Source organism: Scardinius erythrophthalmus, assembly GCF_964197995.2.
Source record: "Scardinius erythrophthalmus genome assembly, chromosome: 22".
NCBI classification, from domain to species: domain Eukaryota; kingdom Metazoa; phylum Chordata; class Actinopteri; order Cypriniformes; family Leuciscidae; genus Scardinius; species Scardinius erythrophthalmus.
The window spans coordinates 19,160,054-19,185,522 of record NC_138242.1 but is presented as its reverse complement, the minus strand read 5'-3'; the positions used below and the strand labels follow the sequence as shown (position 1 = coordinate 19,185,522).

Sequence of the window (25,469 nt, the reverse complement as noted above, 5' to 3'; positions counted from 1 at the left end):
AGAAGAACAGAATGAACCATGCTTATATAGGGTGAGCTAAACTGGATAATGTGACACAGCTGAAAACAATGAGTGCTGATGAGTCTGGGCAGAGAATTATGGGAAATGTAGTTTGTGAGCGAATGTCAATAGTCTGAGGTGGAATGTCCTCTGGTGGCTCTCAATGGCACTCCAGCTGGTGATCGTAACAAATATGTATACGTGTATATATAAATACACATATATTGAAAAACCCCTTAAAACATTTGTTTTGTTGAGCTATTTCAATTACTTTTCTTTGATTTGTTCATTGCAAACAGCTGAAAGTCTGTATGTATATATATAGTGTATGTTTATGGATATAAGAAAGAAAAAAATTACCCAAAATTTTGAATAGAAGTTTGTAAAACATAAATAATATTTGTTCTTTGTGAGTTTGTTCTCAATGACATGATCTTTAGTCATTCTTACATCAATATACATGTCAAATATCAATACGCATGTGGCTGTTAAGACTGATAAGTTACAATATGGAATAAATAATGGAAACTCACTGGAACTCATCACCTTGTAATAAAGTCAGTGGCCAATTGCAGGTTTATTCACTCACCAAAGCCAGATTTTACTCAAATTGGCGCTTAATGCTATTTCATTTTGGACCCTGGTAGTATGTGTATCTTAAGCTTGTTGGAGTGAATTCTCATAATGCTGATTCCAACACAGGCCACAGTCAGAAGCTTCGATTTAGTTTCTTTTTGAGATAAAAAGCCTTGGCATTTAACATTGTGAACAAACTAGAAAAAACTGTCTCCACAGGAGTATCCTGGAGATTGACAGCGAGTAACAGCACCCAGAGTCAATAACAGGCCTGCTTACTGATCTGTCAGTCAAATTTCAGAGCACCAGCACTATATAATTCAGTACAACTGATTCTAATGCCTTCTGACTGCCAGGATATGACTTGAGATTGAAACATCTGTAAGGTCTGAGCAAAATCCAGAGTTTGTCCCTTTGTGAGTATAACGTCCAGTTCTTGTAAATGCAATGTTGTGTTGATCGGCTCAGGTGTGGAGTTCAGCACAAGTGCCATGGTTTTGTTCTTGAGTTGATATATTGAGTTTTTCTTTATCTGCTGCAGGGACGTGTCCAGGACTCCAAAAAAAAAAAAAAATCTAAACTGTGATTGGTCATGTCCCAAGTCAGAGGGAGGCATTTAGTAAACCTGATTTAGCATCCTTGGTTTAAATTGTATTAGTGTTAAAATTTAAGTTCATTAATTGGAGTCTATAGGGAAACACTGCATAGGCCAAGGGTTCAACATTTTGCTGGGTTACATAGCCTCGTGACCCCAATAAGTTGTATTGGGTAAAGAGTCATATATCTGCATTATTTATTAACATTAGTTTTAATGGTAAAAAATTAATGATTACAAAACAAATTAAATTGATAATGAACATAAACACAGGAAAATATTGTACAGTAGACTGAAAATGTATTAACAGAAAAAAATGCGTATATATTCTGTACATGATAGTCTTTGGTCATGGTTACATGCTCATATTTATACACTCAAGTTTGAGGTTGGTAGGATTTTGAAAGGTATGAAAAGTTTTCTTTCTTTTCTCCATACACATACACTATATATATTGCAAATCATGTTTATTGACACAATTCGTGTGTATATGTGTGTGTGTGTGTGTGTTGCATTTTCTTAAACAGTTCAAATTGTAATTGAAAACCTGGAACATGTAAAAATTGTGATTTCCAGGCCTGGGTTATGCAGTTGATATACTGTAGTAGGGCTGTCTACTCCATTTGCCTGTCAAGAGAGGGAGACAGAAAGTGGGGAAGTCGACTTTAAAGAAAGAGCAAGCAAGTCTCAGTAAATGTCAAATATAAATCATGTGTGACGAAGACTGGCCTTTATGGTTGGTCTCAATGGAGCCTACTGTTTATTAGAGGCCTGAGAGAGCTTGTGATCACCCAGCCGGCACAGGAGTGGTCTAATGTGTGCCCACTCACCACTGTGGCATCAACACGGCTGCAATTACAAAAGAGGGTTGAATCAAACACTGGTGTGTGTTTTGCTTTACCCCACGCTGAGCATTTGGCTTTACTGTCATGACTGCTCATGCTCAGATGCAAAAACGAAACTGGAAATACTGAGTCAAGTGAACTCTCATCACAGCTGCAGTTCAAAAGTCTTGTTTGAAAAGATGGGAATATAAATGCGTTGCAGATGCATGAATGCCACTGATTAGAATGTGGTGCAATAACCTTAACACACAGAGAGATTTAGACCACATCTAAAATCTGGGATTTAAAATAGAATTTAAAATTACTCTTTCTTTCTTCTGTGGAATTCAAAAGAAGATTTTTTTTATATTCTTTTTGTCCATACAGTAAACGTTAATGATGTCCTATTTGAAACTTCACAGACACATTCTGGAGACACCTGAGACTTATTTACATCTTAGGCATTATAGGTCCCCTTTAATACTACTCACACATTACAAAAAACCCTAACTCTAACTTTTTAACCTAAATAAAAAAAATTGTGCTTTCTCCATTTCCTTTTTGTGCTTAACCATATGTGTGAGTCAAATAGACCTGCTAACATCACAATCACAATAGAAATACTGTAGCAGGGTGTCCGCGGGTCCTTAAAAAGTCTTAAAATGTCTTAAATAAAGTTTTCCTAATAAAAGGCCTTAAAAGTATTAAAATATCTTAAATTCAGATTCGATATGTCTTAAATATTTCTGGTCACGTTACCGCTAAAATTTCTCCAGTCTGAACGGACCTAATGTCCGTCAAATAACCAGTGAAGCATCGAATCGCGAGAATGATTCAGATTTTATTACATAAACAGCTATTGATAATGATAATGTAGGCTTTTTCTGGTAACGCGGTTTCGTTATTTCAAATGTAGGCGTGTGGCAACGCTCATAATGTAAGAGACGCCGGCGCGACCACAACATTGCCCAACATCAAATGGCAAACGTAAAATGCAAGCGAAACGAAACTGCTCGTTATTGTGTGCTCGCTGCTCGCTATCCGTTTATCAGTTTGGACCAGTGCAGCGCGAGCCGATCATGATCATGCGACACTGTTAGGCTACTACACAGCGCTAATAAGAGATGCAGTAAAGAAAGCATTTGAATTCGCCACAGAACTGACAGAAGTAATAACATCGCTGCTAGATCTAGTGAGAAGCATTCATATTTCTCCGTTATTAACGGATCAAACAGCGCTGACGTGGAAACCTGGAAGAAACATTGTGCCATGAATGAACTATCAGTGTCCACAGATCAGCAACATTCACCATGGATTTACTGTAGAAACACTATCTGCAACCATGGAAGTTTGGCAGGAATAGTAGGCTATAATGCCTTCAAGTAACACGTCAGTTTTATTTTGACATTATGAATACAATTGCTGCCCTCAAATGTTAATCTGAACTAAAATAAACCTTTGTTTATAACTACTACAATATGACATTTCATTTTTTCCAAGTAGCTGTTTTGTTTTACAGTATATGCTCCTAAGAAGAGTCAATTATAGCTCTAGAATTGCTTAAAGTAAAAAAAAGAAAATCATACTTTATGATGTTAGTTTTAATATAAAAAAGAATAAAAAATGTAAATCAAGGAAATTTCTCTGGCATTTATTTCTTTATGCTGTATCAAAAACGTACCGAACCGAACCATGACACAAGTGTATCGTATCGAACTGAACCGTGAATTTTGTGAACCGTAACACCCCTAATATATACGCATGTAATATAATGTGAATTTCCGTCACAGGTTTGGTCTTAAATTTCATTCAAAGTGGCATTAAAAAGGTCTTAAAAAGTCTTAAATTTAACTTGTTCATATCTGTAGACACCCTGTGTACACACATTCCACCACACCTCAGTGTGTCCAAACTTCGTAGGAATGTTTATGATTCTAATTGAGAAATAGTCACACAATTTGATGAACAACATGCTAAGATGACCAGTATTTCCGACAATTCCAAAACGTGTTTAGGTCAAATTAACCCTGAACATAATCTTTAAAGGTTAAGCTTTTATCAGTGAACCCATCAATTAGTATTTGTTTGTTGTTTGGATGGCTTGATGTTTCTGAACCCTTCTTGAACAGAGGATCAACCCATCTGACTTTCCTGTGACTTTAGTTGGGCTGTTCATATTTGGACCACCTCATTTCCCTCATTTGGCGCCTGTTAACACATTTCAGAGCCGTCACACTCCTGGGGTCTGTATAAGATAAACAGCATCTGGGCTGCTGATAAATGAGCTGTCTGTCACATGCTTATCACCCCTTCTAAACAGCATTGAGGGCTTCAGAGTCCACCTGCTTCTTACCTTTGTTTCTTAAAGTGAAAACCCAGAAGAATGAAAATCCCCTGGAAAACAAATATATCTTAAGTGCTTTCTACGGGCGAGGCACTTCATTTATTTCCTCAACCAGTAAGCCACTTTAGCTACATCTATGTTGGTGCTAAAGGTGAGAAATATACCTCTGATGGGGCACATAAAAAAAAAAAAAGAAGTAGGATTTACTTCAGATTTTGCTAGTAAATGTCACAAAGAAACAGCAAGTAATTCAATAAACATGACATTTTACAGTAGAAAGACTGAAATACCATTTTCTTTTAAAACATACTTCAATAATTCTTTTACAGTGCAGTTTATAAGCCCCATCACCATTAAGATGCTTTGGCTATGAATTGTCAAGTAATTTTAAGAAAACTTGAGTCAAAAAAGCTGTAAAAAAAACTCTATTTCTAGAACTGTCAAGGCCATTCATTCTCATGTGGACCTTCAGCCTCTACACGGCAGCTTTGCGTCACATTGCAGGGTGAACAATTTTCCAACTTCCACTTTCCTGGCTGAAGGCTGCAGGTTGTTTACTGTATGTTGTATCATCCATCTTCCCTTCTGTCCTGACAAGCGCTTCCTGTCCCTGCTGAAGAGAAAACAAGATGCTGTTATCGCAGCGCTTCACTGTGGAAATGGTGTTCTCTTGTAAGATATTTTGGGCCTTTGCCTGATAAACACTTTTGCAAAACACCCCAGTTGCTAAATTTTTAATAGTACTTTAGCACAGCATAAAAAACACTTGATGTGGCTTTTTGTAAGCCACTGTTGCATGCACGCAAAGACCTGTGCTTTACTATAAAGGATGCAGCTGCTTCAGAATTGCCATCAGTATGTTTGTAGGTCGCCTGATAGCGCTGCACTTTGCTCCACTTGAAGCTATTGAAGTGATTTTATACTCTCCTTTTATTGTAAGTTGTTGCATCTGTCCAGTCATAGAAGACTGTTTACTTCAAAACACACTTCCAAGCTGTGGAATCTTCTAGAAACAGCAATTTACTTTTGCATGTGTCACAAAACTATACACTATCCTTCAAAAGTTTGGAGTCAGTATGAATTTTTTTTTTTAAAGACGTCTCTTATGCTCACAGAGGCTGTGTTTATTTGATCAAAAATACAGTAAAAAGAGCAATATATTTGTATTTGTAAAAATTTAAAATAACTTTTTTATTTAAATGTATTATATAAAATGTAATTTATTCCTGTGATGGCAAAGCAAAATTTTCAGCATCATTACTTCAGTCTTTAGTGTCACATGATCCTTCAGAAATCATTCTAATATGATGAATTGGTGCCGAAGAAACACTTCTTATGTTAAAAACAGTTGTGCTGCTTAATATTTTTGGAGAAAGTTTTCAGGATTCTTTTATGAATAGAAAGTTTTTTTTTTAAATCTTGCAGACCCCAAACTTTTGAACGGTAGCGTAATTTATCACATCATGTGAGAACCTAGGGCAGGGGTGGGCAAACTACGGCCCGCGGGCCACATACGGCCCGTTAGGCTGTTTAATCCGGCCCGTCGAGTATTTAAAAAATTGTCTTAAGATCGCGTTCATTTGGCCTTTTTCTTGCAATACTTTGCGTTATATATATATATATATATATATATATATATATATATATATATATTGCGTTGCATATTTGACAATCGGAATATCAGATATTTCATGCCATAGCTAACAAATGTAAAAAAGGAAAAATGACATAAAAGCAGATCATCGTTCATTTAGCGCTGTTGTGGCTGCGGTGTGTCACGTAACAAGCAATGACGCGTCACCATGGAAACCAAACAGACAGCGACTTAAGCGCATAGACTTGTTGCAAGTTAATTTTTTTTTCCTTTTTTGGAAACTCACAGAGGAAAAAAAATGTTTAGTAACCGCTTGCACACCTGTTTAGTTTTTCCTTTGATTTGTCTGCTATAGTTTCTCTGCTCCTCTGGATTTGTGGATGTATCCTGACTGATTCCGTTTACCGACCTTTATTGCCCGGCTTTCGACTACGCTCCCCTGTCTGCCATGTTAATGTTGCAGAACCCGGTTTTGTTCATTTAATGTTCTGATCTGCCTTTGCTTTTTATGTTTTATTTTATTATTCTTAAAATAAATTTGTATATTCGTTTATTTCGTTTTTTTCCACAAATGTATGACTTTTGGAAGTGCAAATTGATTGCCATATGCAGTTTTAATAAAGTTGAATTAACGTAACCTTCTGTCATTTTTACTCTTCTAAGTGTACACTTGCAGGTGTTTTGTTTCTAATCTACTGTTTGGCCCATTAAATAATAATAAGGATAAACAATATTTAAAAAGTATAGGTTATAATTAAATAACATCTGAGTAATTAAAAATTAACCTCAAAACATAACATGCTAAATGGGGGATGTCTAGCATAAAAAATGTATTGTCAGAATGTCGTCTCTCAGGCCCGTCCACACTACTGCGTTTTAGTTTAGTTGTTGAATTTCGCGCAGACGTTGCCACAACGTAAATGTGTTTGCTCAGCCCGATCTCAATTAAAATGCGAATACCACGAATTGTAGGCTATTTGTAGTGCTTATGATACGCAGTTTTCGCGTGCATATGATACGCACTTTATGGCGTATAATAGGCACGCACTCCGCACCCCTAATCCTAACCAAGGGGTTTACAGTGCGTAGCATATGCACGCAAAAAAAACTTTTTTGGTGTATAAATGGCACGAGAAATAAAATTCGTGGCATAGATACGCACTTTCATGAGATCGTGTTTCATAATCTGCTACTGGGCCGGCCCTCTGTCAAATTTTAAAACCAAGTGTGGCCCTTGAGCCAAAAAGTTTGCCCACCCCTGACCTAGGGGTTAAGGAACTATTTATTTATTCATTGTTTATCATTAGCATTATTTATCATTATTTTTTATTATTATATAGTTATGTTAGATTAATATTATTTTAATTGAATACAGTATTATATCATTTTTTGTTTTAAAGGGATAGCCTACTTCACCGATTGTATCAGTAGAAACCCGGTAGTATTTTCGAATGACCGTACTTCCCTCCCTCATGTCCCCCTGAGACGAGAGATATCTCTATTGTGTGTCTGGAAAAAAACCTCAGATGATGCAAAAATCGTCATTTTGCGTCATCGGAGGCTTTTTTGTCCAGAGGCTAGAGACTACAGCGAGTAGTAGGAGCTCGTTCCGCATGTTTTCAACCCGCCCGTAGGGAGTGGGCTCTCACGATAAATGCCGTCTTTTCAGTTTCGAGTCAACTAGTAGCCTAGGTGTATAATTTCTTCTGATACTGCCCTCTGTAGCCGGTAGGCGTGGCTTGGTAAAGGCCTCGTAGGGCAGCGAAACAAGTGCATTCTGGGAGTTGTTGTCTTTCATCCATATGAGCCAAAAATCTATTTTTATGGCTTTTCTCAGTCTAGAAGGCACCAACTTCTAAAATAATTTCACATTTCTACTACATAAATGACCCAATTTAAATACACATTCATCTTTCCAGCGGTGAAATATCCCTGTAATGAAAATATATACAATTCTTGCATTAAATTTATAATTATCATTCAATTAGTTTGATTTATTTTATTTTTTATTTATCATATTGGCATGTATTATGTATTATAAAAATTGGTTTAGGTTTTTATATACTGTATGTGTGAGGAGCCTACAGTACCAGCAACATCTCTGAATTTGGCACTGGCCCTGGAACTGCCTCTAGTTTTATATCCACATCTGTTATTTCATCCCTATTTAAAGGCAAATCTCCTGCTCTAAAGGAATGACTCATGTCGGTTAGCAGTTTTCCTCTGTGCTGTATATAAAAAAAGAAGTTTCCCTCTTTGGCGTACTGTAGCTGAAAGAAACATTTGGCAACCAGTAATGCTCAGTCAGCGTATTAATAATCAGCACGCATTTGTCATCTGAGATGGACTTTGCATGTGTACACCATCTCTTACTGTTGGCTGTTGTTGAAAGAAGTACAGATGCAGAATCTAAAGCAGAGTCAGGAGACTAAGCTTTCTTTGAATCCAGTCCTTTTTTTTTCGATGTTATGCATCAATGTAAAGCAGACCGCTTTTTGAAGTGCTTCACAGCCGAATTCCTCTGCTCTCCTTGTCCTTGACTCTGTTAAAGCGAAATGCACAAGGAACGTCCAAACATTAATTCGCTTTTGTCACAGTTCAAGAACACTCCAAATCTTATTGAATTGGTTCAAAATAATCACGTCTGGACATCACTCAAAACTCTTAAACAAAAAGAAAAGAAACCTAACCAGAATTGGCACGCGTGAAATTGAGATGCTTTGAAACAATCAGTGTAACATTCCATTTCGAACACAAGATTGTAATCCTTCACTGAGGAAGGACAGCGATGGCTGTGAATTGTTTCGCTGCCTTTTGCAGGAGCCATATTTAATCAGCCTCCATCAGCCACATGTATTAGCCTGTTTTAAAAACGTCCAAGTCATTCCAAAATTTCACCAACTCTCATTGAATATTCTGCAAATCGGCGAATAATTAAAAGAGTATGTGCTGGAACATTGGGTGTTAATGGATGGAGCTTTAAAGACAGACTGAGAGTCTTACATTCAGCAAGCTTGAATAAAAGAGCTGTTCCTGTGCTGCTGTGATAAGCACAGACTCCCTTATGACTGCGTGGACTTCTCCGGTTCTCCTCCTACCTCAGACCACAGAAACACATTGGTGATTTATTCCCAGCAGTAAAGGGTGAAGTTTACGAAGTTTTTGTTTGTATAAAGCATACAAGAGAATTATGGAATATAGGAGGCTGTGGGGAAGAAAAAGAAGGGGTCCTTGCATTCAGTGCTGGTGGAGTGAACATTTTTTGCAGGTAATCTGCAGAAATTCAGCCACTTGCAGTCTGAATTTATGTGATATGGATACAAAGACAGTTGATGAAGCATCTTTCTGTTGCATTGTCTTTATATTGCATGTTCTTACAACATGAACAGTGCTGAACAATACACAACAAATTGCTATGAGCCAGTTAATTTGAATGAATCACTCATGAAGACTGAATGAATCGCTAACTAACTCTGTCAGTGGTTCTTGAGTTAATGTTGAAAGCATAGATCACCAAAAAAATTCAAGAACTTTCATGTTCCACATCAGAAGAAAAAAATGTCATATAGGTTTGAAATGACATGAGGAGGAGTAAATTATATTTTTAATTTAATTGTTAAAAGTGTCCCTTAAAATTTAAACCTGTACATCATAATATAAAAGTCAAACAAATCCTTTTTTAATGGAAGTTTATTGAACTTTAAAACAAATTATTATTATTTTTTTGTTGTTGTTGAGTATCATATTTGATGCATCAGGCTTTTATGGCTCATATTGTATTATGTAGGAGAATATGAAGCTCACACTTATTTTATTGAGAGACCCAAACTAAGAAAAAATATGCATTTTGGTGCAGTTGCTGATATTCATATGGTCAATACATTAGATGAAATTCTGCTTGCCCGCTTGCAATGCAAATAAATGTGATTTTTTTTCTGACTTGTAATGCTGCCTGAATCATAAACACACCATGTCCGTTCGTTGGCCAGAGGAGAACTGGCCCCAGGACTGAGCCTGGTTTCTCCCAAGTTTTTTTTTTTTTTTCTCTCCATTCTGTCACCAGAGTTTGGGTTCCTTGCCACTGCTTTTGGCTTACTTAGTTGGGGACACTGAATATTCAACAATATTATTGATTTGACTGCACTGACACTATTGGATGAGAACTGAACTGAGCTGGACGATGGCATCACTGTTTTCTAAAAGTTTTTTTTTTTTCTACTAGTGACATTTGAAGCCAAAGAATGGTAACCCATACTCGGAAATTGTCCTCTGCATGGAACCCATCCAAGTTAGTGCACACACATTAGTAATGAGTAGTGAACACACACACACATACTGCAAACCGTGGGCACACACACCCAGAGCAGTAGGCAGCCATTTTGCTGTGGCGCCCGGGGAGCGATTGGGGGTTAGTCATTTATTTCCTGCCAGTATTGAGAATCAAACCCACAACCTTCAAGTTACCAGTCTGACTCTCTAACCACGACTATCCCAGAACTGCATTATTATAGATTAAATGAGCTCATTTAATAACTGATGATCTTTAAAACGGAACTGAATCAACACTGAACTGACTTCACCTGAACAATGATATTATTTTCTTTTAGAGCTGCTGTACAACCAAAATGAACTCTTTGTATAAAGAGCAGTATAAATGAAGGTGGCTTGACTATATTGCCCAGTCTTAGTAAGATGATATTTAAATGCTTTAGTAGTTCAATGATCAAAGCTCTCTAGATTTTATTGTGGGAGCAAAACATATAAAGCAATCCAATACAAGGATGATTGAGATATGTACAAATAAATGTTCCTTAAAAGCCTATTGTATCATATGTATCATACAGGTATACACCTGTACCACAACCCGAAGGTGGACATTTAAAATTATACTGAAAGTAGTTTAACTTGCTAAAACTGTAAGAATTATCAATCAGACGGCAGAAGGTAACAGGATTTTAGCAAAGGTTTTATCATCAATTTAGAGGCCTTATTAATATGCATATGAAATATGATACTGTCAGCTTTAAGGTCAAGGATACATACAACATTAATGTGTTGCGTCAGAATGCATGGCTGCTTTTGAATGGTTGTCAATGAAAAAATATGCTTTTGTATGCTGTTATATTTCCTGCTGATGCTAATCAGCTAAACCTTGACTCATTGGCTATAGAACCAATTATAAGAAGTTTCAGCAGTCTCCTAGCCTGGCTAACGTCAGACCAAGTCTCATTTGAGACTTGGTCTGGGAACCACGTGTTCATTTTCTCGTATTTGAGGCGTGGTTTACGAATGCCCAGAGGCGTTTATTGAGCGCTATGAATGTCTATCAAATGCGCCTGTATGTAGCTCATAGCCAATCGCTTCAATTATACCCGATGACGTATGTAGAGTGACAGAAATTCGACGAGGAAAAAGACGATGGGTCAAAGATTTCTTTGTACACGATGGCGTTTAGCGAATATTACCGTTTGTGCAAGATAAACATGAGGGTAGAAGGTAACATCGAGTCTGATGCCATGTTGGATCCATAGATATAAACAAACTGCTTCGGTGTCGTCATCGTCTTGCTGCTCCCTCCCCGTTCTGTGATTGGTTCCCTTTTTCAGGGGAAAATTTGGTCCATGGTGTCCAGACTGCCTAACAGTGTGAATAAAATCGCGCTGCGAGCAAGGCAGTATGGGGAAACCCAGGCTAGCAGTCTCCCTATCTGCAAAAAAGAATTGATGCTTTGAATAAAACTTTACTCTAGTCTCGCTCTGTCTGTTTCTCTTTGTTTCCATCTGCCTTGAGGTGACATCATCCTCTAATATCTCTTCGGTCTGTTGTCGCAGTGTTCCTCTCCATCACATTCTCTTTCCCCCCCTCCTTTCTCTCTCTTCTGTTCTCCTCCTCTCCATACAGGTCTGTTTTGTGCACAACATTAGAGCAGAGAGAGCTAAAGTAGTTTATCCTTCTGATTTAAAGCACATGAGTCACAGTAAATGTCTAGGGATAAATCTGATCTCAGTCAGTATTAATGGGAGTGTGTCTGTGTCTGTCACTCTGTGTTTGTGGTTTAGCATTTAGCCAGTAGCTGAGCAAAAATATTTTAGTAATATAGAATATTTCAGTCATTAGTCAATAGCTCTTTATTAGCTATATAGTATGACAGTGTTGAATATGGGAAGGAAGTGCCTATAAACAGTCCCTGCTGAAAAGATCAGCTCAAGTCAGCATGAATTTCCAGGCTAGTTTGGATCTGATTGATTTTATGTATTTATTTTTCTTTAATTGATTATTTTTCTTTATAGAATTGTTTTTTTTTTTTGTTTTTTTTTTGATGGATCGCAGGTGAATGTAATTTCTTAGAGCATGTTAAGATGCCAAAACAGCATATTTGTCAACAGAAAGTAAACGCCTGAATGTAGTGTAGCAAATGTTATTTTTTAATTGCACAAGGAGATATTTCATCAGAATGAGCACACATCTCCCACACATGCACCCACATGCTAATACCAGCTACAGAATGTACAATAACTGTCCACTGCAAAGCTCTGGAGATATTCCAGCTAAACATAAGCTTATACCTCAAACTTGTGTTTGATTTTGAGTTATCTCTAACTTTATCCCTCAGCTCAGCTTTCACCTAAAATACCCCCTTGCCTGAAAAATGCACTACTCATCATCTTTGAGTGAAATGGCACTTTTATTTTTGTCTCTTCCACTCAGATAAGTGAGGATTCGGTGAGCCTCTATTACACGATGGGTGGGGGTCAAACCACGAGAGCTATCGGAAAGGGGAGATGTTGGCAAGCTGGCTTTGAAATGTCTCTTGGGCATCGTACACTCTCTATTCCCCTACAGACGTATACATATACGGTTACATACACAGCACTCAACGCAGTAATGGCAGGAACTAGCTAAAGCCCTAAAATCTGTACTTCCACTCAGAATTTTGACAAGAGTTGACTTGTATGATTGAATTGTTGTTTTTCTGTTGTTTGGTGGTTTCCTCCTAAGTGTTTTTTGATGATACAGGTCATTTCTCAAATGTTTTTTTGAGTACACGAGACCTCTAAAGACTGGCCAGTGTGTAGAATACAGAATCACAGAATACAATAATTCTTTTTGTGTCAGCTAAAGCTTTGCTGTTGTGAATTTCATGGTGGTTTAATGTGGTTCAGGTTGAGATATTGGATCAAAAGGACTTTGACTGTAAACTTCAGAAGCAGAACTGTTGAAACTTACCTTCAGCCTGTTCTCTGGTCTGTTTTATAGGAAGCTACTGGAACGCGGCATCCTTCAACACGCCATCTTCGTACCTGCATTTCCCCACTTTTCAAGGAGAAACAAGTGCTGACATCTCTTTTTACTTCAAGACCTCCGCTCCCTATGGCGTCTTTCTGGAAAACCTTGGAAACCCGGATTTCATCCGTCTGGAGTTAAGATGTAGGAGCCTGGTTCATGTTGTCTTTGTTTCTCCCTCTTTTTTATCCCTTTCTCTGTGTCTGTCTGTCCTGCTGCTCGTCTGAATCCCATGGTTATGCACACACACACACACCTGTGAAGTGTAAAGTTTGAAAAGAAGAAGTGCTGAGCAGGCACTTCCAGTACCACCAGGATCAGAGCCATGAAGCCTCTTTCATTATATCTGCTGGTGGACTTCAGTGTCTGGCTATTGTGTTTAAGTCTATTTGCAGCACTGATTACTATACATACATTTGCCTCAAATGTTCTCCTGATTGTTCTCTGTTGAGTATAAATGAAGGCTTAAGAAGAAAAAAACATCTGAAATAAAACAGACTTTGTAAATGTCTATTTACTGACATTTCACAGCCTTTTCTCCTCAAAAATGGCTAGATTATAATGAAGCAGCATAACTGAGGATTTGAATTGTTCGCTAGGTAAAAAAAGGCAGCAAAAGAGGCGAATCTCTTTCATGCAGATTGAGTTTTCAACCTATGAGCCGAGCTGGCTTTCTCTAGTCTTCACACTGTTTACTGCACAATAGGCAATCCAGAATGCAAAAATACACCATTGCGGATAAATCTTGTGTTGCATACAGTGTTTCATGTTTCCTGAAGTGGTTTAGTGTTGTCAAACGATTTTTCGCTCTGTTATGTATTACCCAAATGTCTGTGTAGCCTAAATCTTTAAATGCTGTTATGTGCTTTGTCTCCTATTTCTTACCAGTCAATTGTTCCAGTCTTACCAAGACTGAAGGTCAAAAAAGAGAATAGGACTGATTTAGTATTTACATAGTCACTAGCTAATGATGAAGATTTCCATATATATATATATATATATATATATATATATATATATATATATATATATATATATATGTGTGTGTGTGTATATTCAGATTGGCCTGAATGAATCAACTTGGTGAAAATGGACTCATTACACAATTAACAACTCACTACTTGAAATTTCTAATTTGAAACTATATGTGAGCACATTTTAGTATCCAATCAGTGACTTTTAATCAGCCAATATAACAGTTCGTATTAATAAATAAGAGCTACACAAAATCTTTTTATTCTTTTTTTATTATAGTAGTTTTTTTATATTAATTTTTTTTTTTTTTATATAATATAATAAAATAATACATAATGTTTATTTTACTCCATTTGCTTATTGTTGTATTATTCTGTTTTTTTGTATCTTGTTATATATTATATTATATTATATGATTATATTATATTATATTATATTATATTATATATTTAAAAACTTGACTAGAGACTGTGAAATATCCAGGTATTAATTAACTAATTAAATTATATTACATAATGTATTAGTAAAATATGATATAATATAGCCTAACTTTTTATTTTATTAATTTTACTTAATTTGTTATTAATTTTTTTTTGTTCTTTTCTTTTATATTATATTATATCATTTTATATATTATAAATTATAATACACTCTCACATACACACAATCCTGAGGCAGGAGTGTGTTCTCCAGCCGTCTCCCCAGGCAGTGGTGTATCTCTCAAGGGCTCTGGAGACGCACACGGAGGGAAGTTGCTTAGTGGCTCCATTTGTCAAATTCACACCTCCTGCAGTCTCCCTGTCCTCATCTCTGAGGCACAAGGGAACACAAGGGTTATGGTGAGGCAGAGGACATCACATTAACTGCTCGCTCATTTACACACATTCCTGAATCCATACATAACCCATTATTTTTACACCCTACTGCCTTACCCTTCCTTTGGACTGTGAGGAGAAGCAAATCTTGTTCTCTTCCTTCCTTTTTTAAATAAAAATAGGGAAAAAATGCTTTAGGTAAGACAGAGCAGAGAGAACAGCAACTCGCTTAGTGCTTTCTCGGAGGATGGTGACAGCAAAACATCAATCACTTGATGAAGGAGTGCAAGGAAAGACGGCCAACTGGGCATTATGCATACAGCACATGTAAAAGGTATGCAGGCTTGTCCGTGGAGAAGACAGCACTTCCCTTTCTGAGTGTTTGTGCTGCTAGCTGGACACGGATGCATACAAAGTGGCCCTGAATGAGCCTGGCATGATCAGAATATGGAGGAAACAGGAAGGCATTAGCTTGTTTTGCCCCAGCAGTGAGCAGATCCTCCAGAGAGCAGAAGGTTATTGGCACCAGAGATCACTGAGGGTCTTGACATGACAGATGGGCTGACTTTCCATATGCAGCTCTCAATCAGAAGCTTTACTCAGCTAGAGGGTCAGTGTATAAGTGAAAGGAGAACTGAAAAAAAAATAAGCTCACATGAATTTTTAAGTATTTCTTCTAGAATGCCATATTAAATGGAGACTTTTGCTCCTGCGAGTAAATTGCGGGAACAGCAATTAGGTAGACTTGTGTTCTCTCCTCTCGAAGTTTTATGTCAGCAAAGAAGAGTAAAGTTAAGTTAATGTGCATCTCTCTCTAGTCTGTCTGTCTGCCTAACCCATGGGCAGTGCATCTTTTGGTTTGTCTGTGTCTTGCTTGCTAATGCCGGCCGCTTCCAGGGCTGTGTTCTGTGACTTTGTGCCTGACAAAAAAAAAGTGAGAGTAAAATACAACTATTTGTTACGTTTGATAAACGGCAAAGGGCAACGGTGTTTGTTTATAAACTGCAGCTCGAAAAAGATAACCGCGTCGCACGTTAACATGCGTTCATGCGCACATACTTTTAAAACAAGACAATGATTATCTAATCTCCTAGTCAGTTTAGTTACAGCTCTGCAATAAAGCAAGATGGAATGCATGTATTGACATTGGCTATTGATTTATAGGCTATATTGCATTTAAAATGGTAATTTGCTGGACATACTGGTCAATATGGATGCACATCCCTCAATAAATAATAACCATCAAGTATCAAGTATTGCTTTTATCATTTAAAACACAGCGATATGCTATGGCAAGCCATTTTAGCTTTTATTCATTCACAGGATGCATTTTGATATCAATAATTCAATTTGTACTATTTAAAATGTGAATTCTTGATATTAAGAATGTACTTTTTCTAGTAACACTGTCTATTTCTGATATCAGGAATTACATTTTCAGGATCGGCTCTGATATTAGGGCATGAGTTCTTGCATTAAAGAACACCTAAACTAAGCATGATGGTCAAAGACGTCAATCTAGCACGTTTACTTTGCAAAACAATTAGGATTAGCACTTACCTTTGGCCTGTTCATTGAGTCTACTGCCACTCAGTCGTAATGCCATTGTTTTACATATGGCGGCTACAGTTTTCCCTCTTTGCACCGTGGCCAAGCAAAACAAAGCTGTTAGAATACAATGATTATCTTCCAAAAAGTTGAGAGCGGTCAAACTTCGAAAGTTGCAATGATTGGTGCGCCCCTGAGAGCATACAGTGAGGTTCAAGAGTGCATGTGTGCTGTTGTGTGTATATCAGTGTCTGAGTCTAAGCCTCTGTGTCTAAGCTTGTCGACCGCACTGGTGGGTCATCTACAGCGGCACCCAGCGTAAACACTCCAGAGCTTTTCTCTAAAGCTGGATATTCACCTTCTGCATGAATCCTTTCTGAAAAGAAGAGTAATCAGGCCTGGCTGCAGGCCTGTGTGTGAGATTAAGAGTGTATTCGGGCCAGTTGTGTGTGCACTTGTGTGTGTGTGTGTAGGCAGAGGAGCAGATTGTGAAATTGAAGCTCTCCGCCTTTTTTCTAGCCTTCCATTATGTCTCATCGATTTATGCCCTGACTCCTAATCCTACTTCCTTATTTTGGCCTGCCTGGTTTTCTTCAGTTACGGCTCAAAACTGAGGCCCAGTGAAATCCACTCGAAGCATGAAATGAGTGGAGGGCATCGTGTTGGGTTACTGTCGAGTGGGAGTTTGATTTCAGTCATACATCTAGATTGGCTGCTCTCTGCATTCTGACTTGGGGCAGTGTTTTCTTTTTTAGCTGAACGTTTTATGCATTATTTACAGCTTTAAATTGAATATTTCTATAATTGTATCTCTAATATTATTGTGATTAATCTCAAATTATACAATTAGGCATTATTATGATAAATTATTTAATGAAACCTGTTTTCTTGCAGTGTGAATGTAGCTATTATTGTGTGTTGAACACACGTGCTGGTGCCCTTGAAATGGTTCCAATGATCATGAACAGAAAGAATGACCGTTTTAATGTCAAGTTACATTCAGTAACAGTGTGTTAACTGTGTTAAATAAATTAAAAGCCATTAAACATTTTTAATAGATCTAAGCAGTTTAATGTGTTATTTTAATTGTGGTAAAAATAAAAAATTCTTCAATTGTAAATATACTCCCATTCAAAAGTTTTAGGGATTTTTTTTGTTGAAATAAGTCTCTTATGCTCAGCAATGCTGCATTTATTTGATCAAAAATACTGTGAAAACTAATATTTTGAAATATGGTTCCATTTTAATATCTTCAGTTCACAGTCTCCCTTACTCTGTCACATGATCCTTCAGAAATCATTCTAATACCATATGCTAATTTGGTGCTCATAAGATTTATTGTTGTTATCAATGTTGATTTAAAAAAATCAGGATTCTTTAATAAATATAAATCTTTTGTATTCATTAATTACTGAAATTTTGTTACATTTAAACATAGGGTAGGCAGTTTCGGAGAGTCTAGCAATAGCAAGCTAGCTTTAAATGCATAAGATCCCACCCTCCCTTCAGAGCACTCTTTATAGCCACGCCTCCTCCAAAACACATGATGCTACACAGCCAGAACAGTCTGCAAAGCATCACGAGAGACCGTGTTAAATTACCTTAAAGGGTTAGTTCACCCAAAAATGAATCTTCTGTCATTAATTACTCACCCTCATGACGTTCCAAACCCGTAAGACCTTCGTTCATCTTTGGAACACAAATTAAATATAATTTTGATGAAATCCGAGAGCTTTCTGGACCAGCCATAGGCTGCAACGTCATTGCAACGTTCAAGGCCCAGAAAGGGCCCTATTTATATATTAGACTACTTCTTATATTGATTGCTATCAGGATGTGAGGAGAGTTTCAACCAGTATAGCAAAAAGCGTTTATGAAAAACATTACCTTCCCTACATTTAATGTCTCCTTAGTGAAGAAAAGTATTTCTTTCTTGTAGAAAAGAGTAAAAAGTACATTTCCTTTGGAATATTATGAAGCTTTTTTTGCATGGTACACCCTCAAAAAACAAAATGTCATCTATGTAGTGCTGACTGCCAATGACCTCTAAATCAAAATCCTTCTATTCATGATTGGTTTAATCTCTAATATCTCTCTCTTTCGGTCTTTCTGCTGCTGTTCGGTTGGCATTATCTAGTACTATCTCCCTACTGTAACTCTGGCACTAACCCAGTGAAAAGAGAGCCTCTCGATGGACGATTGAATGATGGGTGGGCGCCCACATCTGCTGTTTCAACTCTGTTTCATCTCAAACACTCTCTGCCACTCCCTCTCATCTCTGCTGAGGAAATCTTGACATCAGCCACCATTGAATATTCATGCCTGATTTCAAGGCATAACTGAGCTTATAACTCTTTCTTTCTCTTTTTCCCCACTAAAATGATTTATTAAGCTTCACCAATTCATGTTTTATACTTTCAAGCTTTTCAGTTGGATTCACTCAAACAGTATGTATGCAGTCTAACTGCTTCCTCTTGTGTTTGAAGTGTTTTCAAAGAAAACTGGTTTAATTACAGTGGTTTCCTATATTTTTATGTTCAAATGTAAATCCATTGTGATGTTACTTTCTTTAAAAGGCAATATATTTTGGGGTTAGCACACTGGAACGGTAAAATCTTAGTCGGTCCAACCCAAAAATTGGATATTTTTTGGCTTCGCCGCATAAAAATTGCACAGCAAGTGGGAGCCTTTTCTGAGACTGCCTCTTTTCCTCCAGTGCTTATTATAAGTCATGGCAGCCTCCACTGCATTTCTACACATCACACTTTTTGGACATGGAAATAGCTGTTGGGCTTGTCAGATCTTCCCAAAAGTATCATTATTATTTTTTAGTCCAGAGCAAAGCTCTCTGCCTGGGTTTTTGGCTGAATGTGGAAATGGCTTGGATCCTCTGTTGGCTCAGATGCTGAGAAGATCCTTAGTCTCTCTTTGATGCATCTTTAATGAAGTGGAGGCTCTCTGGGGGCCCGAGGGAGAAATGGCAATGTGACTCTGCAGAGCACCTGACGGCTTGTGTGAGAGTCAAGAGCTCTCACAAAATGCGTTGACAAACACATGAGAAAAGCATCAGCGATTGATGGGGTCCAGACCCCTGAAATATCCATTTCCATTACATTGGAAAACAAGCAATATAAAAAAAAGTAAAAGGCATACGACTACCTTTCACCCAAAAATGAAATTTACTCTCCCTCATGTATTTAAAAATTGTAGGACTTTCTTTCTATAGAAATATATACATATACATATTTTGAAAAATGTTCCAGTGTTTTTTTCTCCTGATAATGAAATTTTGTGAGTTCCAATGTTGTTCCAGTGGACCCAACTGACTTTCATTGTACACTGAAAAGCATTTAGTGGAATTGGAAGTAAAAAAAAATGGAATTAAAATTGGAAGTAAAAAAAAAAAGAAATCTTGTAAAACAAAGGCGTTATTGTGTTCATGTTGTATTGCAAAACACTTTTGCTGCTATTGAAGTGGGATGCTGGTAAGTTTAGGGATAAGTTTGGTGGTATGGGTGGGTTTATGGGTGGATTAAGGGGTTAGGGAAGGTTCGATAGTGTAATTGTAGACATTAATTACATAATTAATTACAGCTGTAATTACATGCAGGTGTTTTTTTAAATATAAATACAATGCAAAAACGTGTGTACACAATAAATGCATTGTATCAAATTATTATTTTAAATGTTAGTACATTAGTACAGTAGTTAAAGACACTTAATATAAAGTGTTTGTTTTATTTACAACAACGAAAATGTACAAAAACAGTTAAAACGTTCATTTTTGGGAGAGCTATTCTTTTAAATGTTCTTTGGCTGTACCTAGCTTGGTTTAAAGTCCCCCTGTAGTCAATCATTTTATTCCTTAAAACTCATCTTTGATCACCAAATTGACATATTTAAAGTTTTTTTCCTGGGGAAATAGATTCTTCATGCTTTAAAATAGCTTGAATGTAACTCTAAACCCGTGCTTCATTTAGTATATTTACATTACATTTACATTTATTCATTTAGCAGACGCTTTTATCCAAAGCGACTTACAAATGAGAACAATAGAAGCAATACAGTAGGACAACAATATGCTATGACCCTTCTCAGTTTACACGTCAAAATATATATATTTTTTTTTTTCATAAATAGTATACGCGGATACATGAATATGCAAATTAGCCCCGCCTCCACTCACTCACACCAGCTCAACTTACTAAGGTAAAGGCTGCACAATGGTATCACTCTTTACAACGAAGGACAAATAATGGTAATTAATATGATTAGCCTTTTGCTTGACTACATTATCAAACAGCTAATAATGTGTTGCTAATGTTAAAAATATACCGGGATAACCTGGCATCTCTCGAGACTCCCCTGCTTCAGAGCATATGATATACTAAAGCCTGACGTCGCGTTGACGTGATTGGTTACAAGTATGTGCCGGTATCAAATTTTCATGCTGCGATTAATTGATTGATCTTTTATCACGGTATACGGTATTATCACGATATTTTATTTGCTCAAGAGAAACGGATTGATTGGGGGGGGGTGTAGAAAAAAAACCAACTTGCATCACAATAGGTGTAATTGTGATTGTCAAAACATTTGGTAACTAAACAGAATTTTACACAATTTTCACGATTTCAATTCAATTCTTGGGATTTGATTTCAATCTTGATTCAATATTGACTCTTTGGATAAATATTAGGTAGGCTACAGTAGATAGCCTACATGTTAATTTTTCTCAAGAAAAAATACATCTCACATAATGCTGTAAACATACAGAGAGCCCTATCAGCTGGTATTATTATAATAGGTTAAAAGGTTAAAAATTAACAAATTAAATTAAATATAATTTGGTTTTCATTATAATAACAATTATGACACAAGTAAAAATATAATACAAATGTAATATAGTTCACATATTTAGCAAAATACTCCTCTCTATAGCTATTTTTTTCTAGTCAACTAACGTGTTGGTCATTAAATGGCTTTCCTGAGGTAAATGTAACGTTCTGTGACATAATTGTTCACCTGCAGTTTTATTGACCTCTTTCCGTGGTTGAAAAACTCTGATTGATCGATATTATTTATGAGGCATAAATACCTTTCGGTAAGTTGTACTGTATCTTTAAATAAAAAGTAACAGATTATCGGTTTACTTGAACTGAGGCGCTACAGCGATCGGTCACGTCACATTTACAAGCACCAAAATGGTATTTATTGTCTGAATTTCGTAATAAAATGGACAGAACCTGATAGCTGATCATTTTTTTCATATCAAAAGTAGCCTGCTCTGTCTAGTCTGTCGGTGTCGGTGTCCTCTTTGCTCCGCGATTATTCTCTGCGTGAGAAAATGGATGTGTGGCGTGAGAGCGTGTGAAAAGTGTCAATTGCGTGAGTCTCACGCTGAATGCGTAGAGTTGGCAGCCCTGCTTTTAGAAGGGGGATGAATCGTCTGCAGCGTTCCTCCTTCCGCCGTGCTTCTTCTCCATGTGAGTATTGTTTACATTAGAATAGAGTGCGCACTGCGCCGCATGCACACAGTGCTTCTACATGTGAGGATTGTTTACAGCAGTGCGCACGTGTTTCGCACAGCATATACGCAGTGTTTGTTTAAGCGGTTGATGGAAAATAAGCTAATGCGCGTTCTATAAACATAAATTCTGATCTTTTATTTTTCACGGTATTTTGAAGTGCCCGCGATAACAATATCGTGCTTATTCATTACCGCGATTTATCGCATTACCGAATACCGGCACATGTCTAGTTACAAGGTAGTTTGTGACGTCAAAAACACCAGCAATTTCAAACCGTGTTTTTGAGACTGTCTTTTTTTCACTGCAGTTTTAAAGAGAAAATTCTTGGCAATGGTGTTGACATGAATTTGCACCTGGTTTGTCTTAAAGCATATTAAAAACATCAAATATAATGAGACATATAAACAACATTAAAAGCTTGATTCTCACCACAGGGGGATTTTAAAGAAAATTCTAATTTAGTGCATTATAATTTCCTTTGACAATGCAGATACCATATCCTATTGTAAATTAGCATTCACCATCTGTATAAAAGTCATTTATGTGGTATCTTGAAATGCATCGGGCCATAACTGCTGTGTTGGTTTGGTAGATCTACTCTCAGCCAGTTTGGGGGGCGATATAATACACCCATATAAACACAAACCCACTTTTTCACTGTCATGCAGTTTGGCTTGTTGATTTTGTTTAGTTTTCCTTGTGAATGCAAGAGCAGCAGTCCACAGATGCCCTCAGTTGTGGACAGCGGAGCGGTCCACACACATACAAACAAGCACACACTAAAGCGAAACGCTCCCCAAGAACAGTGGCACACTCTTGATGCTCAGTGCTGGCTGGCCAAGTGCAGGAAATCCAATTACAGGGATCAGATGGCTGAGAATGGTGGAGCAGCCCTAGTCCAAACTACACACCTGCCCTCTTCCTCCCTCTCTCTCTTGCTCTCTCTTTCTTTTGCCATCTCTCTATCACAAATGCTCTCAAATAGGGATTTGTTTCGTTTATTAAGTCTCCCTTGTTGTCAGTAGCTTGTTCTTTTAGTTAACATTTCTGCTGAGGTGTGTAGCATCTACTGTGGTCACTGTGGAGCTGAATATTTGTATTCTGAGGGCTGAATCACCAAATGTTGTATTGTGTATGTGTAATCATTTTCTGCATTGATTTTTCACGTGTTTTATCCATATTTTGAATGTTGCACTGCATTGTGATTTAAGTGTAAACAAGATCAGAACACGGCAGAACATTAGCAGTACCCTTTCTATGGATTTATTTCTTACAGTATGATCTCCTAAGCTTTCTTATTTATATTTAACTGAATTAATGATGGGATTTTGCTGATTATTTCGCACATGTTTGGTAATGGTGATATGTATGTGGGTGTTTCTTTTCACTGATTTATGAAAGTCATATTAAAATTTTTACCATGCCATCACATTATTTTTGCTATTTTCCATTTGACTTTTATTTATAGATGTTATTGTTTTACCCCTGTCCCAGGCCCAGACTTTCAATCTTACACTATAAAAAAAAAAAAAAATCATGATAAAAAGATTAAAATTAAATGTATTTCATGTCTAAGCTATGATATTTAAAACAAAGACTTTTTCATTTTTAAATATGTGACCCTGGATCACAAAACCAGTCACAAGTCGCACGAATATATTTGTGGCAATAGCCAAATATGGCTCAAAATTATTGATTTTTCTTTTTATGCCAAAAATCATTAGGATATTAAGTAAAGATCATGTTCCATGAAGATATTTTTTAAATCGCGAACATAAATGGACAACTTTAAAGGTGATTTTCTCAATGTTATGATTTTTTTGCACCCTCAGATTCCAGATTTTCAAATAGTATATCTCAGCCAAATATTGTCCTATCCTAACAAACCATACATCAATGGAAAGTATATTTATTCAGCCTTCAGGTTATGTATAAATCTCAATTCAAAAAAAAAAAATTACCCATGTTACTGGTTTTGTGGTCCAGGGTCACATATGTACGTATTTTGTGAAAATTATTAAGATAATTTTTTCAAAAAGTTATTTTGATGACACTTAACATCTGTGCCTCTAATAAATTTCAAGCTGTAATTCTATGCCATATATATATATAGTAGTCAACATTTGAAGTGGATCAAAACCTTTCATCAAAGTTATACATTAATTTTGAACAATACCCGTTCTTGTCTTAGGACAACTTTGATGAACTTTTTTGATCCACTTCAAATGTTGACTACTGTACACTCACCTAAAGGATTATTAGAAACACCTGTTCAATTTCTCATTAATGCAATTATCTAATCAACCAATCACATGGCAGTTGCTTCAATGCATTTAGGGGTGTGGTCCTGGCCAAGACAATCTCCTGAACTCCAAACTGAATGTCAGAATGGGAAAGAAAGTTGATTTAAGCAATTTTGAGCGTGGCATGGTTGTTGGTGCCAGACGGGCCGGTCTGAGTATTTCACAATCTGCTCAGTTACTGGGATTTTCACGCACAACCATTTCTAGGGTTTACAAAGAATGGTGTGAAAAGGGAAAAACATCCAGTATGCGGCAGTCCTGTGGGCGAAAATGCCTTGTTGATGCTAGAGGTCAGAGAAGAATGGGCCGACTGATTCCAGCTGATAGAATATCAACTTTGACTGAAATAACCACTCGTTACAACCGAGGTATGCAGCAAAGCATTTGTGAAGCCACAACACGCACAACCTTGAGGCGGATGGGCTACAACAGCAGAAGACCCCACCGGGCACCACTCATCTCCACTACAAATAGGAAAAAGAGGCTACAATTTGCACGAGCTCACCAAAATTGGACAGTTGAAGACTGGAAAAATGTTGCCTGGTCTGACGAGTCTCGATTTCTGTTGAGACATTCAGATGGTAGAGTCAGAATTTGGTGTAAACAGAATGAGAACATGGATCCATCATGCCTTGTTACCACTGTGCAGGCTGCTGGTGGTGGTGTAATGGTGTGGGGGATGTTTTCTTGGCACACTTTAGGCCCCTTAGTGCCAATTGGGCATCGTTTAAATGCAACGGCCTACCTGAGCATTGTTTCTGGCCATGTCCATCCCTTTATGACCACCATGTACCCATCCTCTGATGGCTACTTCCAGCAGGATAATGCACCATGTCACAAAGCTCGAATCATTTCAAATTGGTTTCTTGAACATGACAATGAGTTCACTGTACTAAAATGGCCCCCACAGTCACCAGATCTCAACCCAATAGAGCATCTTTGGGATGTGGTGGAACGGGAGCTTCGTGCCCTGGATGTGCATCCCACAAATCTCCATCAACTGCAAGATGCTATCCTATCAGTATGGGCCAACATTTCTAAAGAATGCTTTCAGCACCTTGTTGAATCAATGCCACGTAG

The 25,469-nt window shown here is 37.2% G+C and overlaps 1 protein-coding gene across 1 annotated transcript in view; it reads left to right on the top strand.

Annotated features, from left to right (window-relative positions):
- cntnap2a (contactin associated protein 2a) overlaps window positions 1–25,469 on the top strand; it is a 470,798-nt gene that overhangs the window by 394,984 nt on the left and 50,345 nt on the right. Inside the window, exon 16 of the mRNA XM_081353019.1 lies at window positions 13,191–13,361. Within this exon, the coding sequence (XP_081209145.1) occupies window positions 13,191–13,361 (171 nt within the window). The remainder of the gene's footprint in view (window positions 1–13,190; window positions 13,362–25,469) is intronic.